At 45.6% G+C, this 16,460-nt stretch overlaps 1 protein-coding gene across 1 annotated transcript in view; it reads right to left on the bottom strand.

Moving 5' to 3' along the window:
* The window catches only part of FLII (FLII actin remodeling protein), an 898,330-nt gene that overhangs the window by 241,394 nt on the left and 640,476 nt on the right, over positions 1 to 16,460 (bottom strand). Inside the window, exon 20 of the mRNA XM_069645694.1 lies at positions 10,191 to 10,382. Coding sequence (XP_069501795.1) covers positions 10,191 to 10,382 — 192 coding nt within the window. The remainder of the gene's footprint in view (positions 1 to 10,190; positions 10,383 to 16,460) is intronic.

Below are 16,460 nucleotides of genomic sequence, written 5' to 3'. Positions count from 1 at the left end.
CTCTAGATAATTGGAGCATGGCGCGTAGCACCAGCGCGTGAGTCCGGAGAAAGAGTCCAGTCTCGCTTCAGTCACAATGAGGTAAGCCTGGTCGCCTACTCTCGCTCTCTGCCTGCACATGGCACCTACGGAAATGGAAGGCCACTGTACCTGGCAGCAACAGAAATTACATGATTTATCAGTTCAGACATTACAAGGGATGATGGCGAGTGGTAACGTCATGAACAACTCTACACCACGAGAATATACATCCTCGACAACCCCCACCCCTGCAACAGGCACTAACTGTCCACCCTTCACTCCCTAATGACTTGGTTATAACAGATGCTGAGATACTGAAGTGGATATTACAGGAACACTTGACAGTGCCCCTATAGGGGAGGGGGTGCAGGCTTCAGCAGACTCTTCTTTGCTATCTCCAAGGATGTCTGGGGGACCCTCCTTGGAGGCGCCTGTGGAAATGCCCCGAGTGCAAATTGGTCAGGGGTCAGGGGGGCTCTGACAATTGATATCGGGGAGGAAACTCAGTCTTGAGAAGCAGTATAAATAAAGAACTCTCGACTTAATCATTGGCGGCAAGACTCTCCCGTGATATTGCAGAAATTCAAGGGCTCATGACTGCCCTTTCCTGCCTCATCTAAAACCCAATAAAATTCGGCCATCGGCTACCTTGCAGGAAAAGGATCATTTTGTTTTTTCAATGTTACTTCTAGCAGGAGCACATGATCTTCCGAATCTAAATTACAGCCTTGATGCAGAACCACCATCGGCTGTTTCAAGTCCTGAGTTGGGAATTACACATAATTCTGCAGACTCTACAACTAAAAATGGGTCTCCTTCCTTTGCCTCCCCCACCCATTCAGCCTACCCATCGCTCGGCGGCAGCTGTCTTTCAGCTTCAAAACAACATTATGTCGGCAAAGATTTCCCATCATTTTTGAAAATATAGGAGGCTCTGAACAATAACTTCAAAGATCAGGCAACCTTACTTGCCATGGTGCATTCCAAACTGATCTTTTTGGAGTCTTTTACGTCAGCAATACAATCCAGGTTGTACAAAGAAGCTGAAACTTTTATGCAATGGCAAAATAGACTTTGCAACTTAGCGAGAGGCGAACTGTCTGAAAAAACCTGGATGATGAAAGCTATCCTCGAATAGCTTAAATGCCTGCGAGCTACGGCTATACTGACTTTATTAAAAATGCTAAGGGTGATCTAACATGTTGGGGAGAATTCTCTGAAATGTGCCAATACCCTTCTACCTTAGAGATCCCCCCAGCACTTTTGCTGGCCTCTAGGACTTTTCAATTTTTAACCTTTAGAGAGTGAGACATTTTTCCCACTCTCATGAATTTTATTGTGATTTAAACACTGTTTCTTTTTGGTTTTGGAGTCCGACAAACTCCATAGGCATCTTTGCATTGTGGCACACAGCACCTTCAGTGCAGTGGCACAAAGAAGTCTCTTAAATTTCCTGAAGGTTTAAATACCTTCTCTTGGGTAAACTACTGTTTCCAAGAGCAGTAAAGTGAAATTGACTTTACTTATAATTTTTAACTTTGTAGACCCTGCACACACTATCTTACCATAGGGTGCTGGAGGGGTTACCTAGTTTCTCATGTAACATTTTTATGTTACCCTTTCCTCGATCAATGGCTGGTGCCAGTGGTTTACGTTTTACTACCATTCTATGTTTTTACCACGGCTGCATTCGCAGCTGCAGTAAAGCACCCATGGGTGCCCATTTTGTCAAAATGGCCCAGGTCCTCTTTTTTCGCCATTTCTTGCAGGAAAGGTCCTTCTTGTGATTTACTCTGCGTGCCAAACCAGGTTTGGTCCCTTTGTTCGCTTTGTCTTTGGTGGGATTCCCGAGTGAAGCTCGCCTGTGGCTCCAGTATGTCTGGCAGGGGCAGGAAGTGAGGAAGGTGCCCGAAACTCCCTGTACTTAATCCCCTTGGTTACAGGGATGCACCCAAAGGTGATTGGCCGGCTGGCAGCAAGGCTTTTTGGCTTGGAAAGCAGAGTCGACCACAGGACGAAGGAACCCAAAGAAGAACTTGGAAGAGATGACTGCTGCAACTCCTGGACCGTTGGTTTGCCCGGTGAAGCCCTGCTGCAATGCTGAAGCTCCGAATTCGCCTTGACTAGAGAAGCCCTGCAAGGATGACTTCTCCGCTTGAGTTGGTGGGATCAATCAACTCCAAAGTGAACTTGTTTGGACATCTTCTCAAAGCTGGCTGTACTTCCACTGCTGCTGCAACCGAAGTGCCAGGGAGAGGAACACCAAATCGAGCAAATCGCTTTTAAGTCGGACCCAAGCGCTACGAAGATCCTCTGGACTTCCCTGATGCAGGACTGACCAAATCTGAGCCACCTCAACAGAGTGCTGGACCCCAGAAGTAAGGAAAGTATGAAGTAGTATCAGAGAACCGAGGCAAATCTGCATGTCTGCCAGGCTCCGCCTTATCCAGTAGAAGATTGTACACTGGATCTATTATTCACGGGCAAAGTATGGGTGGGCTGACAATGATTGCTGCCTACAGTGTGGGAGGTTCGGAGGCTCGTTCTATCATATACTCTGGGAATGCCCTTTGGTTAAATTAATGTGGGGGAAATGTATCCGCAGGTTGTCTAATGTACTGAAGGTGGGGCCTTTCTAAATATGAGAAAATATCCCAAGTGGTTGCCCTGGGACTGATTAAGAGAGTCATCGCCTCATTGTGGGGGGGGGGGGGGGTTCCCTGATCACCCCCGAGTGGCCAGTTGGGCGGCCGAGATGGACATGTGCATGGCCTTGGAAAAACAAGTGTACAATGCCAGGGAGTATCCTGCAAAGTTTATGATGGTTTGGGGTAAATGGGAGGAGGGGGGCGATGGGTAATGGAAATGTTCAATAGACTTGGCGGCCCCCCGCAGGGAGCCCTGTCATGTTACACTCACTTGGTCTCTGCAGGGACGTTGGGGCATGGTTGGAGCCCTCCCTGGAATCGGCTACCCGGGATCGGTTCTCACCCCCAACTGCTGCCAAGTACACTGTTCTGGATGCTGGTACTGCCCCTGCGGGAACACGAGAGGCAATGAGGAGGGTGTCTCTGACCTTTTGTGCCAAAATGAGGTAAGTAAGCGTTTACCCATATAGGCTCACCTGATATATAGTGAGGGCGAGCTCTCCGTCCTGCTTCTCATCAGCAGTGGCGCTTCAGGATGACCCAGTTGCTTCACTGGTCCATAGATGTGGTAGCCCAGGACGGCTGTGACGAACCATTTTGAAGGTAGGAGTTTTTCTGATTGTTCATATAAGTATTAATGTCTTGTCACACGATTTAAGTTTGTACCCTTAATAATGTCTCTTTCTCCCTTATAGGTGATGGCGGACAGAGGAACCGTTGCGCCAGTGGAAGACTTTGAAGTGATCCCAAGAAGATGACAAGTTGGAATCCAAAGGAAAGCGCTAGATGCGATGGCGCGCGACCTTAACAAATGTCTCTATTAGGTTTCTAACCTTATTTGTTCTTTCCTCCTGCAGGTATAGTCTGGCGGCGCTTGGAGAAGAGTTGCGGCGCGCGGACCTGACGGCGGTGAAGGATGCCTGCGACTGCTACGAAGCTGACCGTGTAGAACTTCTGAGTTGGTGTCCGAGCTGAAGGTCAGGTAAGGCGCGCAGTCAGTGGTTGTATACCACGAGCCAGGTAAGTGCGCTTTGGTCGATCGCGGATGGAGTCACTGCGAGCAGGTAAGAGACGCTTCAGCGATGATTCAGCTGGTTCTGATGGAGAAAACAGGTAAATTGCGCCTGCGCGATGGTTTTGCTGGCTATGCAGGTAAGATGCTTCTCTGCAATGGTTTTGCTGGACGACAGGTAAGAAGCTTCTCTGAGATTGTTTGGTGGGAGACAGGCAAGAGGCTTCTCCGAGAGGATTGCGCTGGAAAACAGGTAAGATGCTTCTCAGGCGGCAGTGAGCGTTACGCTGCTTAGGCAGAAAAACGCGAAGCCTAGGCCTGCGGGCGGGGCAGGCTTAAATAGCCTGGTCCTGGTCACACCCCCTTGCTCTGCTGGATGGTTCCACTCTGCCACTCCCAAATGATGCTGCACGTGCAGCTTCATGGATTCCTATGGCCACGCCCGGCCTAGATGCACGTGGTTGACTGACATGAGATGGAATAACACGTGCTCAAGGAAAAAAGTGTGACGAGCACAATTTATGTGCCTGGCGCCAGAGGCGCCAGGACTGGGTCCAACTGGACCCTTTAGGGCATGTAAACTGGGGTTCATGTCCAGTGGCCATGACATGTCATGACACATTATTTAATGTCTGTTTGTCCATGCTGCTATATTAAGCAATAATGGTTATTGTGCGCTTTTCTCTGTATGTTTTGCTGAGAAAATGAATAAAAAAATATTTTGTAAAAAAAAAAAAAAAAAAATGAGGGAACAGGAATTATGGGCTAAGTTTGCTTGTTTGTTGTTTCAGGAGATATTTAAGGCAAAGGGCACCCCCATTTCTTGGAAGTTGGAAATAATAATTCCGATCTTCAAGAGGGGGGGATAGGTCGAACCCAAGAAATGATCATCCTATAGCCCTATTAGATGTTCTTGGCAAATTGTTTGCATCAATACTCTTATGCCATCTTATTTTCTGGGCTAAAGATGAAGGTCCCTTGTATCCTCGTCAAACAGGATTCACTAAGTGAGTGGGTACTGATTTAAATCTTTACTTATTAAACACTCGAAAATTACGAGCGCTTAAAGGAGGCACAAAACTATTCTTAGCTTTCAAAGACTTCGAACAAGCCTTTCACAGTGTGAACAGAAGTAGTTTATGCATGAAATTAATAGCCTGGAACTGCCCTAGAGACCTGCTACAGGCCATTGGATCACTATACTCAAACACCATGATGCAGGTCAGACTAACTTCCCAAGGCCTGCCTTCTAAGAGAATAGATACCTTCATAGAGTTGAAGCAAGGATGTCCTCTTGCACCCGCCTTGCAACCTATATCCATCGAATATGAAAGTGTGATTGGGTGAAGCTAGGACCTTCCTGCCTAAGGCCAATGGCAATCTAGTAACATGGATGCTCCATGCAGATGATTTGGTCTTCATAGACCAAACACCCATAAGGCTCTAACATAGACTGATACAATTACAGGCTTATACGATGACCAAGGAATTTAGAATAAACATGAAATCAAAAATATTGATCTTCAGTACCTTGAGGGGGAAACAGAAAATGAATTTTAGGTGGCGAGTAGGAACTGAATACCTGGAACAGGTTAATACAATTCTCTATTTAGGGATTCGTATTAATAGAAGCATGAATGAAAACCCAAGGGTTGCAGACTTAAAAACGAAAATTAGGACTATTTGAACAAGTGGCTATACTACAAAAAAGGTATGGTAGATGTACTATGTTACCCATCCTAACATGCTACAAACAGAAGGTTGTAGCAGTCCTACCTTATGATGCTGAGGCAGGCTTAAATCTACCATGGCAAACATGGGAGGCCATAGAAGGAGGGTTTTGGAAGAAGGTGTTGTCCCTTCCAAAGGGACTCCAGATGGCAATAATCAGATATGAATTAGGACTTCACTCTCTATAAATCAGAGATACTTGGGAAATCGCTATCCCTGGTCTGGAAATGTGCTATGCAAGATTCTGCTGCCTCCTATGATATTTTAAAATCAGGGATAGAGGAAGAGGCCACTTGGCCCATTTGTCCCTGTAAACAGAAATGCATTGACTGTATAAAGGATTTACAAACTTCAATGGAGACTGTTAAAAAATCCAGATGCAGTTAAGCAGAAACTTAGATGTCAACACTGGATCGACACTCAGGGCAAGAGAGAAAGCTACAAATTAGCCTTGAATCTTGGCCTTGAATTTCGAGCAATGTATGTGATACCTAAATATTTAACCAAGTTCCTGAATGCTTATCACTGGAATCAGTTTCTCCGGCTAAGACTGAACCTGAATCCAACTAAGGAGGTATTGTTCTCTTGGAAACAACCTCTGTGGATGGATAAGGGGTGTAGGTTTTGTGAAGGCTTAGGTATAGTTGTGACATTTAAACACATAATAACTTCCTGTGCCGCCATGACTTCCTTGAGATCTGTTTATTTGAGGACATTTGTTGAGAATGTAGCCTCACTAACCGTTGAGGAATGGTGGAGCATGTTTTTAGCTGGGTAAAATAGGATGGCGGCCTCTCAGAACTGTCCAGAGGGCTGGTTCTGAATATCCATCTTAAAAAGGGACTCAAATAAATCTTAAACTGCAGCGCTCCCCAAGGGTAAGTATCATGAACAACCTAGCAAACCAGGGCAAAGTAATCACAGTCTTGCTTCTTGAAAAGTCAGATTAGGAATGCCAGAAAACCTGGTGAGTACTGCCCTTTTACGGGGGTGGTTTACAGAGTCCAGTAACCCAGGTCTTAAACCCAAGACCGACGACGACCCAGGAGTGGGACCCCACCAGCCAGAAGTAAACGAAACAGCAAAAAGGATTCCTAGATGCACAGCTCTCAGGTTTCCCATGGCCCTCCATGAGAAGGCCATGCAGACCTATTCCCCCCCCCCGCCCTCAGGACTCCGGAACTTGTCGATTTTTCATTCCCATTTGAAATTTAGGAAAAATACAAGTCCCAGAATTCCAAGCAAAAACAGGACTTTGACTTTTCCACTCGCAGCAACAGAAAACCTGAGAGCTCTCTAGAAGATGGGCTAAAAGGGAAACACAAACAGTAGGAATTTGGTCCCACAATGAAGAGAACTGTGGTGGTGACTCAGAGTAGCCAAAACCAACAAGGGAGATGTGGTATGGGAGTGAAAATAACCTTCAGGTTGCCAGCAGCTTCCTAAAATGAAGACAAACAAGGTGGTAAAATGGGAAGGCAGCAGTAAAATGGCCTGGAGATGGGGTCAGCAAGGAAGTCCCAGCCCAGCCAAAATGACAGCCCAGGAAGGATGTCCAACAGGCAAACATCAAAATCAGCATTAAAAGGTACGCAGACACAAGACCAATCAGTATGACAAAACTTGGCCTCAAAATTACAGCAGAAGTTTTTCTGCACCAAAATCCCCAAGAAGGTAAGCAAGCATTCCGGTTCCCGGACAAATCCAGCAGAAGTGAGGCACAGCCTCCCTTATATAAACCCTTCGCTCATGGGTTAGACTAGATCAGCCCTCCAATCTGCTCTCCAACCTTGACTCCAACATTCCCTCTGTCCTCATCCTTCTCGATCCCTCTTCTGCTTTCGACACGGTCAACCATACCATCCTGCTCAACCGTCTCTGTGATAACCTCGGTATCACCTATCGGGCTCTGGCATGGCTGACCTCCTCTCACAGATCGACCCTCTCAGATCCAACTTGGGTCCTTCCAATTATCTATCCCCCTCTCTACTTGTGGGGTTCCACAGGGGGTCTAACCTCTCGCCCTGGCTCTTCAACCGATACCTGGCAACTCTTGCCCGTTGCATTGCTTTTTTTTGCTTATATTTCCAGTGCTATGCTGATGACAACTCCTTTTCAGGCTGCCCTTGACCACCTCCTCTCCTTCTCTCATCTCCGATTGCCTAGCTTCCATTCAAGATTGGTATGCTGCCAACGATCTTTGTCTGAATGCCAGCAAGACTGAGATCCTCCTCATTGGCACATCTTTACCCACCTTTCCCCTCACTCTCTGGCCGGTCTCCCTTGTCCCTCCTCCTACCCCCACCTGTGAGGCTAAGAACCTCAGGGTCATCTTTGACTCCACACTTTCCTTCTCTGCCCACATCTCTGATGTCTCAAAAAAGTCAAACTTCCTACTGCACCTCCTCAGAGGTACTCTGCCCTTCCTCTCCTTCCCCCAGAAGCTGACTGTCTCCCAAGCTCTGGTTCTCTCTAGGTTGGACTATTGTAACAGCCTCTTTCTAAATCAACCCATCTCTAGTCTTTGCCCTCTGCAACTAATCCAGAACAGGACTGTAAGACTTGTCCTTGGCCTCAAGCCCTGGGATCGTATCTCTCCTGCCCTGAAAGCTCTTCATTTGCTCCCAGTAGATGCAAGAATTAAATTCAAAACCCTCTGCTTTGTCCACAAGGCTTTCTGGGGCCTGGGTGCAAAATACCCTCAGCTATCCCTCTGCAAATACCTCCCTTCTTTAGCTCTTCTACCTCTTAACTCCCTCAGGGTCAGTTGTTTTTCAAATAAACAAGCTGGGGGAAGATCTCTGTCTTCGGCCACCCTCTGGAATACCCTCCCTGCCGCTCTGACACTTGAGAACCATCTCCAGTTCCAGAAGCACCTCAAGACTTTCCTCATTGCTTCTGCTTCTCCCCCTGGCCCCCCTCTCCCCTGCTGAGCCGTTCTCTCTCGGCACCGTATACCTGGCCTTCCCTCCGTCTTCCGAGCCCAGGTACCTACTCACCCTGCCATCCTCCTCCACTGTCTACAGGCCACCCCCTGCACTTGGGGCTGCATCTGTACCCATACAGTCCCCCCACCCAGTTTTCTTCCTGCACTTATCAGACATACACTGTCTGCTACCTTCACTCAGCACTTGCCCTCGCTGGCTGCCCTATCATGATGTGTTGCCTTTATTATTTATTTATTTATTATTGATCTGGTTTTCTCCTTTTCTCCGCACTTTCCAGCCCCTCCCTCCCATGCACTCTCCCCTCTCACTCTCCCATGCACTTGCACATTTTCAATGTCACTGGGCCTAGTAAGATCATTGTTTTTGTTCTCCCCCTGTTCCCCTCCCCCCCCCGTTACCCTCCCTTGCTTGGTCGCGCTCTGAAAAATTTGTGTATGAGCGCAATATAAATAAAACTTCAATATCATTCCCACACAAACATCCCCGTCCTCTGTCCAAACCACAATAGAGGGCGCAGAACTGGACTCTGGGTGAGCGAATGTGGGTGCAACATCCTTTTTGGGCCTGCCTCATGGTTTCCCAGGACAAAGGAATGGCCCAAACACAAAATGGCTGGAAGAGTACATTTGGCTAAAAATGCGCTAAATGGGTTAAGCCAAAACTAAAATAACAGCAGGCACCAGCCTTCTCTCTAAAACCAATGTATCATGATGTAACCCCTCTAGGACGATAATGAAGTGCTTAAAAACCACCCTTCTCCTAGACACCAATTGGGCTTCCACAGAACTATATACTACCCTATACTAAAAAAAAAGAAAAAAAGAAAAAAAAAAGGATTGTAGTGGCAGGGAGACCTTGGCAGAAGTCTATTTGACCATGAAAAGTGGAAAAAGATACTAAAACAAAGGGTGTGGGCGAGGGAGGGTGAAAGGTTTATGGCTTCTCTAAAAGAGACAGCAAAACCCCCCACAATTGAATTCTGCTGCAACAGGGATCCATTCAGATTCCCTCTGGCCCTGCCTAGTGGCCTCTGATGGGCAGTGGATAGCCAAGAGACCTGGCGTTTTTTAATTAAAAGAGCATGCCACCTTGTCCATAGTTCTAAAAGACGATTCTCCTTTGAGGGGTTTAGGTTTATAGAAACGCCTGGCCCATTACTTTCATGCTCCTCTTCCCCCACAGCTTCTGCATAGGATATGTTGTGAACAAGAAGTTCCTAGAGACTCTACCACGGACATAGGTCCAACTCTACTCTACTTAAATATTCCTTTGTCCGAGGCCCTCAAGAAAAGGCCAAGTATTATTGTGGACCCTTAGTTTCAGAAAGTGAAATTGATGCACCATGCTTCATTTTGCCAGTAAACTGTTGGAGATAAGTAAACAAACCCACCATTTATTTATTGATAAAACCACATTAATTCTCTCACTGTGAAGACGGTGGAAATGAATCTAGACTTTAAGGCCTATTGGCAGAGCAGTTGGGTGCACTTGCACTGTTATGCTTGCACCGTTACCATGTACTAGAATCTTGCTGCACTTCTGGAGAAGTCAGACATTTTTCTATCTGAGGCGCACAGCTTTTCAACTCATCGCCTCAGAGTGTAAGAACAAAAACTTGAGTCAAACTGGAGACAATGGAAGCCTCAATCTTAAATAGACAGTATTCATAAGCTCGTTGCCCCCCCAATACATACCATCCAGCTGGCATAATTAGTGGCCATTTAGGTCTCCAGGATTGGAACAAGAACTAGAGTCTGACCAGGGATTCCCTACTTGTTCATGAAGTTTATAAGTAAACTTAACCATATTTTTTCCAGATGGCCCCATTACCTGACATTCGGTACCCTCCAAATTTCGGATCACCATGGCATGTTTGGGGCGGTGCAGCATGCTGCACACTTCCTGTCCCAGTTTGAGAGCTGCAGCTCGAACCAGACGTGAAGATTTCCTTCCAATCCAGATGAACACATCTGACCAACAGTCCAAGATGTACACTGATTTGGTATCCAAAAGACTTTGGACCTAAAAGGAAAAAGAGAGGGGAAGAACAAAGCATTATCAGAAATGATAAGAAAACAAAATCCACCTTAGCATCTTTATTCACGCAAACGTTTACTGTTCATATAGAAAGTAAAGTGTTTAAACCATTGTATCTACAGTTGAAGAGATCAAGCATTGCCCAAGCCAAGACTGTGCCCATGTTAAAACTGAAAGCAATGATTCTTAAAGTCGAAAACAATCTAACCAAGACTACAAGCCCAATAGAAGTTTAACCTTGCCTAGGATACAAGTGTGCAAGCATTACCTGAAGCCAAGAGAGTGGCACTTAGGCATCTGGGTAATTATGTTGGCTAACAATTGGCAGAGAGATGAAGGCCACGTTGGGGAAGGGAAACCTGCTGCTCAGGAATTTCGTTTGAAGTTGGCACAATTTATATTTATTGCCCAAGACTTTACTCAACAGTGAGAAGTGGGTCATACAGGCAACCTGAAGTAGTGGTTGTGGCAGAAAGACCAGAGAGGCAAAGAGGCTGCCCCTTTTTGAAGAGAGATATGTTGAAGTGCCTTCACATACACCTCGTCAGACCTAAAACATGATATAAATCACAAAGTAGTGAAGCTGTAGTGGAATCACAAAGTACTGAAGCTGTGGTGGTATATCTGGGTGTCAGTGGATGTAAAACATCAGTAGTACAAGCGAAGTGGAGTTCTGTGAGACAAATGAGAATGTTCGCATGGTGAACTTTAGTAGAAGTGAAGTTGTTGAAGTAGAAGCAGCAGTACTATGAAGTCATCCTGACAAACTTACTGTAAATCCTAAAGTTGTGAGTAGTGACATATTAACTATAAACAAGAACTGTGTTTAACAATTGCAGACGTTGCATTTGTTATGAACTGTTGCAAAGCATCGTGTCTTGCAATACCACTGGTGCTGTTTTGAGGAAGTGGAAAGTCCATATTTCGCCAAGAAGAAAGGATTTGCTATTGTTGAAACTTTGGCTAATAAGACTACTGTGACATTGAAATATCAATGACTGATGACATTGAAACCCTAAGAACTGATCTGAGACCATCTTACCTACATGGATTTACTTGTTTCTTTTGTTAAACTTTGGAGTTGAATTCACATTGAATCCTGGGGAAGGGATCTCGCCCAGGTTCTTAAGAGTTTATCGGGAAACTTTGAATGTTATTGTTGTTAACTGAATTGCCATATATTTAATGTTTAAGTGTGAGGGCCAGACATCCTGTGTTAGAGCATTTCCTTTTAGTTTTGTTAGGTAGGGAAATCCTAAGCAGAGTAGGGATAATGAGGTGTCTAATATTTTTTTCTTTAATAAATTGGCATATTTTGAACAATCATGAAACAGCAGTCCGCCTCGCGTTGCTATCCCCTCACACCATCTAGGACTGGATCAATGTGAGGCAGGCCTTAAGCATGTGGATGTCTTTGATGGAAGGTATTCTGAGGTAGAACGGCGGGTCATCTGCGTATTGATGGATGTGGATGTTGTGTGGAGCCAGGAGGGTTCCATGTAAATACTAAACATCATGGGGGTAGAGGATGGATCACTGCAGAACTCCACAGGTGAGAAATAGATTTGGTGATCTGGAAGAATCCATTTGTACAAACTTGTGGCAATTAGAAAGGTAGGATTTGAACCAGTTAAGGACGATCTTGCTGCTCCCAATAAGGCAATGTAATTTGTCAGTGCGTGTCTGGTGGTCCACTGTGTTGAATGCTGCTAAGAGGTAAAGGATAATCAGGCGGCAATGATGGCCAGTGTTAGGAAAGATTTTCCTCTTGCTGCTTTCCTCCTATAGAGTTGTATGGCACATCATTCTTTTTGCTTTGTTTAGACTCCTGGCCTGCATTTCTGGAGCCAAGTAAAGCCTTTCCGCTTTACTTACCTTAACCTTTTGCTCATTCTTATGGGGAAACTGATCCGTCCCCAAGACTATCAGTATTCAGAGACTGTCTCGCTTTGTGAATGTCTTGTATTGTTAAAATTGCACACATCACCTTAAAGTGAAGTGCAGTTCGATCACTTTGTATCCTTGTATCTTCTTCTGTAATGACATTTGGTTACTTTTACAATGTGCCTCGGACGAGCTGGTAGAGGCAGCTTGTTTTCTACCATTTTTGTAACATTGTACTCGTGCAATTTTGCATTCATCACAAATGGCTGCACAGGCTGGCTAGCAATCTAAGATTGCCATGCAACACCTTTTGCACTTGTCCTTTTGGCCATATTATTCTTTGCCCTTCTTAGATCAGAAAATACCATATATGGAATGCCCTTTCCCAGGGAAAGCTGCTGCTTCTGCAGGCAAAAGGTTGCTTTGTGGGTGAGCCCCGATGTGGGGACTGGGACTGTTTAGTCCCAGTACAGATTTGGTTGCCTGAATGTCTGTTGCTCGGCAGATGTGGGGGCAGGTTTGAACGGTGCAGATTGCTACCAATGGTGGGCCTGGGCATGCTCCCAGCAAAAATCTTCGATAAAGAGCAGGCTCCTGCAGACATTCGACAGATCAACATTGGAGCCCAGTCCTCTATGCAAAAGAGCAGCCAGTAGATGACCAAAGGACGACTGCTGCAACTGACAAGCATGGACTCCAGTGCTGGTCCAGTGAAGCCCTGCTACTCTGCTTGATCTAAATAAGACCCTTATCAGTGCTTCGACCCATGAACGGTGGGAATAACCAGTCTCAATCCCTGCTCGAGGATCACCTTCCTAGCTTTTGAAAGTGTCCCTGGGTGGATTGAACAGCTCTCCCCTGGGCTACCTCACCGTTCCAAGTTCATCCTTGGAACTTGGAGGATCTTCAACTCATGTAACAAGACGACTGCAGTTTCAGCCTTTTTGCATCAACAGAAGCTGTGGTGGGCCTGGTCCTTTTGTTAGTCCATTGAAGATCGCCTGTTGCTACCTGATTGTGGTGACTCTCGTTTCAACATTCCTTCAATCCCTGGGGGTGCCCGGAGGTCGTCTGTGCCTCAGAAGTCTTTCTTTGTTTGGGTGTTCTACTGGAAGCTGTCTGGAACCGATCCCTAAGCATGGCAACCAACCAAAACTAAATCTTGCGCCCAAAAGTGACATCTGCACACCTGACCTTTCAGCCTTTCCTCAGTGGGAGCAAGCACAGAAGACTGTGACCCCAACAAAATGTCAAACCTCAACAGTGGTCTCTGGAGACATCGGTAGTCAAGCAAGTTAGTTAACATACCTGTTTCTGTCCCCCCTTGTCCTCCATAGGGTTACATGGGTGTTATATACTGTCCCCTAAAATCTTTCTTTCTTGACTTTGGTCAGTGGAGGCTTGGTCAAGGATCCCTTCCTATGCCTCTCCCAGTATAAAGGATTGAGTGAATTTACTCATCTGGAACTTAATCTAACTTTTTGACTTTTAATTAGGCATCACCAATCTCTTCATAAAACTACCTATGAAGTACATACTTTTGAACTGGTGACCTTTGGGCACAAGGGCCTAAACCATCTTACGGTTGGACGTTATAAGAGCTACGGAAGTTAGGAAAGCTGTTCTATGATTATCCGGAAGTGTCTTTTCTAATTCTAAGGCATCCAAGTACTTCCCTGTGTTACACTGGTTATTAAATCAAATGCTTTCCTATCTCCTATGAGTGAAGGTATATATCTGTTTCTTAGTGTTCGTTTGACAATATTTGACTAGAAGTTTTACTTGCTTAGTGTGTTTTTTTAAGGACTAATACGTTATTGGATATTTCTGCACTTACCGGTGTAAATTGGTAGGATGGAAAGAGGCTGTTGGCAATGTGTTGGAGCAGTTGTGTTGCTACTGCTTTCTCAAGGTTCTTACCTAGGAAGGGAATGATGGGTGATAAGGTAAGTAGTTGCTGAAGTCAACAGGGTCCAGTGTTTGTTTCTTGAGAAGCCGGGAGGATTTGCCAGTCTTGAGAGTCGAGGGGAAGGTGCCTTGAGTTAGGGAACTGTTGATGATTGTCAGGTAGAGGAGGAGGGCTTCAGTCTGAAGGGTCTGGAAAATGAAGGCAGGGAGGATCTTGTCCGTATAAGATGTAGCCTTGAGAGCTGCTAGGGTGGCAATAAGGTCTTCCATAGTCAGTGTCTTGAAATTGACCAGCTAGTTGTGGTATTATTGTTGGATCCGTAGACTTAGTAAATGACCCCTGCATTTTAAAACCGTTTGCCCTGGAGAGAGAAAATGTGTAATGTGACAATGCCAGTACCATGGCCTTGTGGGGACGGGGGAAGAAGTAGTGTGAATGAGGGAGTAGTCGTGTGAACGAGGTAGTAGTAGTGTGGAGGAGAAAGTAATTGTGTGGATGAGGCAGGCGAGGTAACATAAAAGGGTGATGGCAAGAACTAGGAGTGAAACATCGGAGGGACACATGGGTGAGTGAACAGCCTGAAACCAACTGAGTAAGTCCAGGGCTCTTCTCTAAATCCTTTGGGGCACAACAACTGGATAGAATAAGAACAGATCGGAACTCCCTCAGGAAGTTAGAGAGCCAGCCACTTAGGGAATTATATGTGACCTAAAACAGAACCAGACAGAAGGTTTTACTGGTTGATAGTAATTACAAGGGGTTACAGAAGCTTGCATTAGGTAAACATCCAGAGAGACAGAGAGAGAGAGAGTCCCTAGGGCCCAAAAATATATTTTAATAAAAACCCTTGAAACGTCCTTGAATCATGTGTGCGCTACCTGTGCCAGTAATTTGGATCAAAAAAACAGGCACACTTAATGGGTGTCATGTGGTGAACCACTTAGTGTGGGATACATTGCAGAAATAACACAGCCCTCCAGTGGCCGTTGTGGAGCTCAAGAGCTTCCTTTCATGTGTGAGGCCTTTACTGAATCAAACATGGCAGACAGGCTTTATGAAGTCTTGGTGCCCAGAGCCTGGTCGAAAAAGGAGAAGTCAAGGTTTGGAGGAGAAATCACATTTGAAGGCTTTAATCAGAAAGGCGCTTTGCATAGGCCTAGTTGTGGCATGAGACAGTGAGTGGTTGGAACACACATGGGGCGTGTTGGAGAGAAGGTGAGACAAGAGGTAGGAGAACAACCTAAGTGTAGGTAAAGGGCCCCTTGGCAAAAGCATACATCAAGGAGGAAAGTCAAATCAGGTTGATAGGGGCAGGTGCCAGGCCCTTAGGCAGAAAGGTAGAAAAAAGAATGAGAACCAGCCTCTAGGATACTCCACCCACCTCTTCTCCGAGTACAGCTCTGGGCCCTGTGGACGTCTCAAACTTAGTTAGGACACACTGAGACCTACTCCAGCACAAATCCTTTGCCAGGGCAAGCGACCGACCCTAGTCAACACTCAAAGGCCTGAAGCGATCCTTTCGAGAGAAACTGAATTTTTCCAGAGAAGAGACCCAGGGAAATGTTTTCTTATTGTATGGAAAATACTACCCCCTCCTCTCATCCCACCAAGGTTTCCATTTTTTAGCATTGGCTGGTCCAAAAACAGCCACATAGAAAGAGTGGCATCAAGTTTGAACTGAACTTTCACAATCATTTGTCAAGAGATTGGCCCATACGTTGGAAAAGAAACAATTGCCGTCGGAGGGAAGAGGCAGCGTCAGAGCAGTTCTCGTTTAATGGGAGAAGCAATCCTATTTGAGCTGTGCTATTGGTTTCTAAACCCCACACTTTCCCATATCACTGTATTAGAAACTGTGATAAGTCTACTTGATCATCAACTAACTATCGTGTCAGGGTACAGAAGCACGAGTCTGACACGGGGTGGCATATTGGTTGGTATAGACTTATTTATAACAGCAAAGGTAAAGAAAAGTCCATCTCGCCCCTATTACTAGGAGGAGATGCCCTGAAACAAAATACCAAGGACCCAGTCAGGATGTCTGTGAAGCAAAATGTCCACCATCTTGTGTCTAACCCTATTTCAGTCCCTTACACTTTCAAACTCACTAAAGAAAATTAGATCGCTCATTAATCCAGAAGGAAGCCCATCTCATTCTGGATGTGGACTCCAAAGCACAGTTTTTGTGACAGAATATTTTCAATGTCCAGTTCCTCCATCTTTTGGAGGAATCCTCTTCCTCTGGTTGTGAAACATAAAAGTAGTTTTTT

Source organism: Ambystoma mexicanum, chromosome 2p, assembly GCF_040938575.1.
Source record: "Ambystoma mexicanum isolate Mex_15411 chromosome 2p, UKY_AmexF1_1, whole genome shotgun sequence".
Lineage (NCBI taxonomy): Eukaryota > Metazoa > Chordata > Amphibia > Caudata > Ambystomatidae > Ambystoma > Ambystoma mexicanum.
Note: the sequence above shows the minus strand (reverse complement) of the source record. Positions and strands in the feature narration are given on the sequence as shown.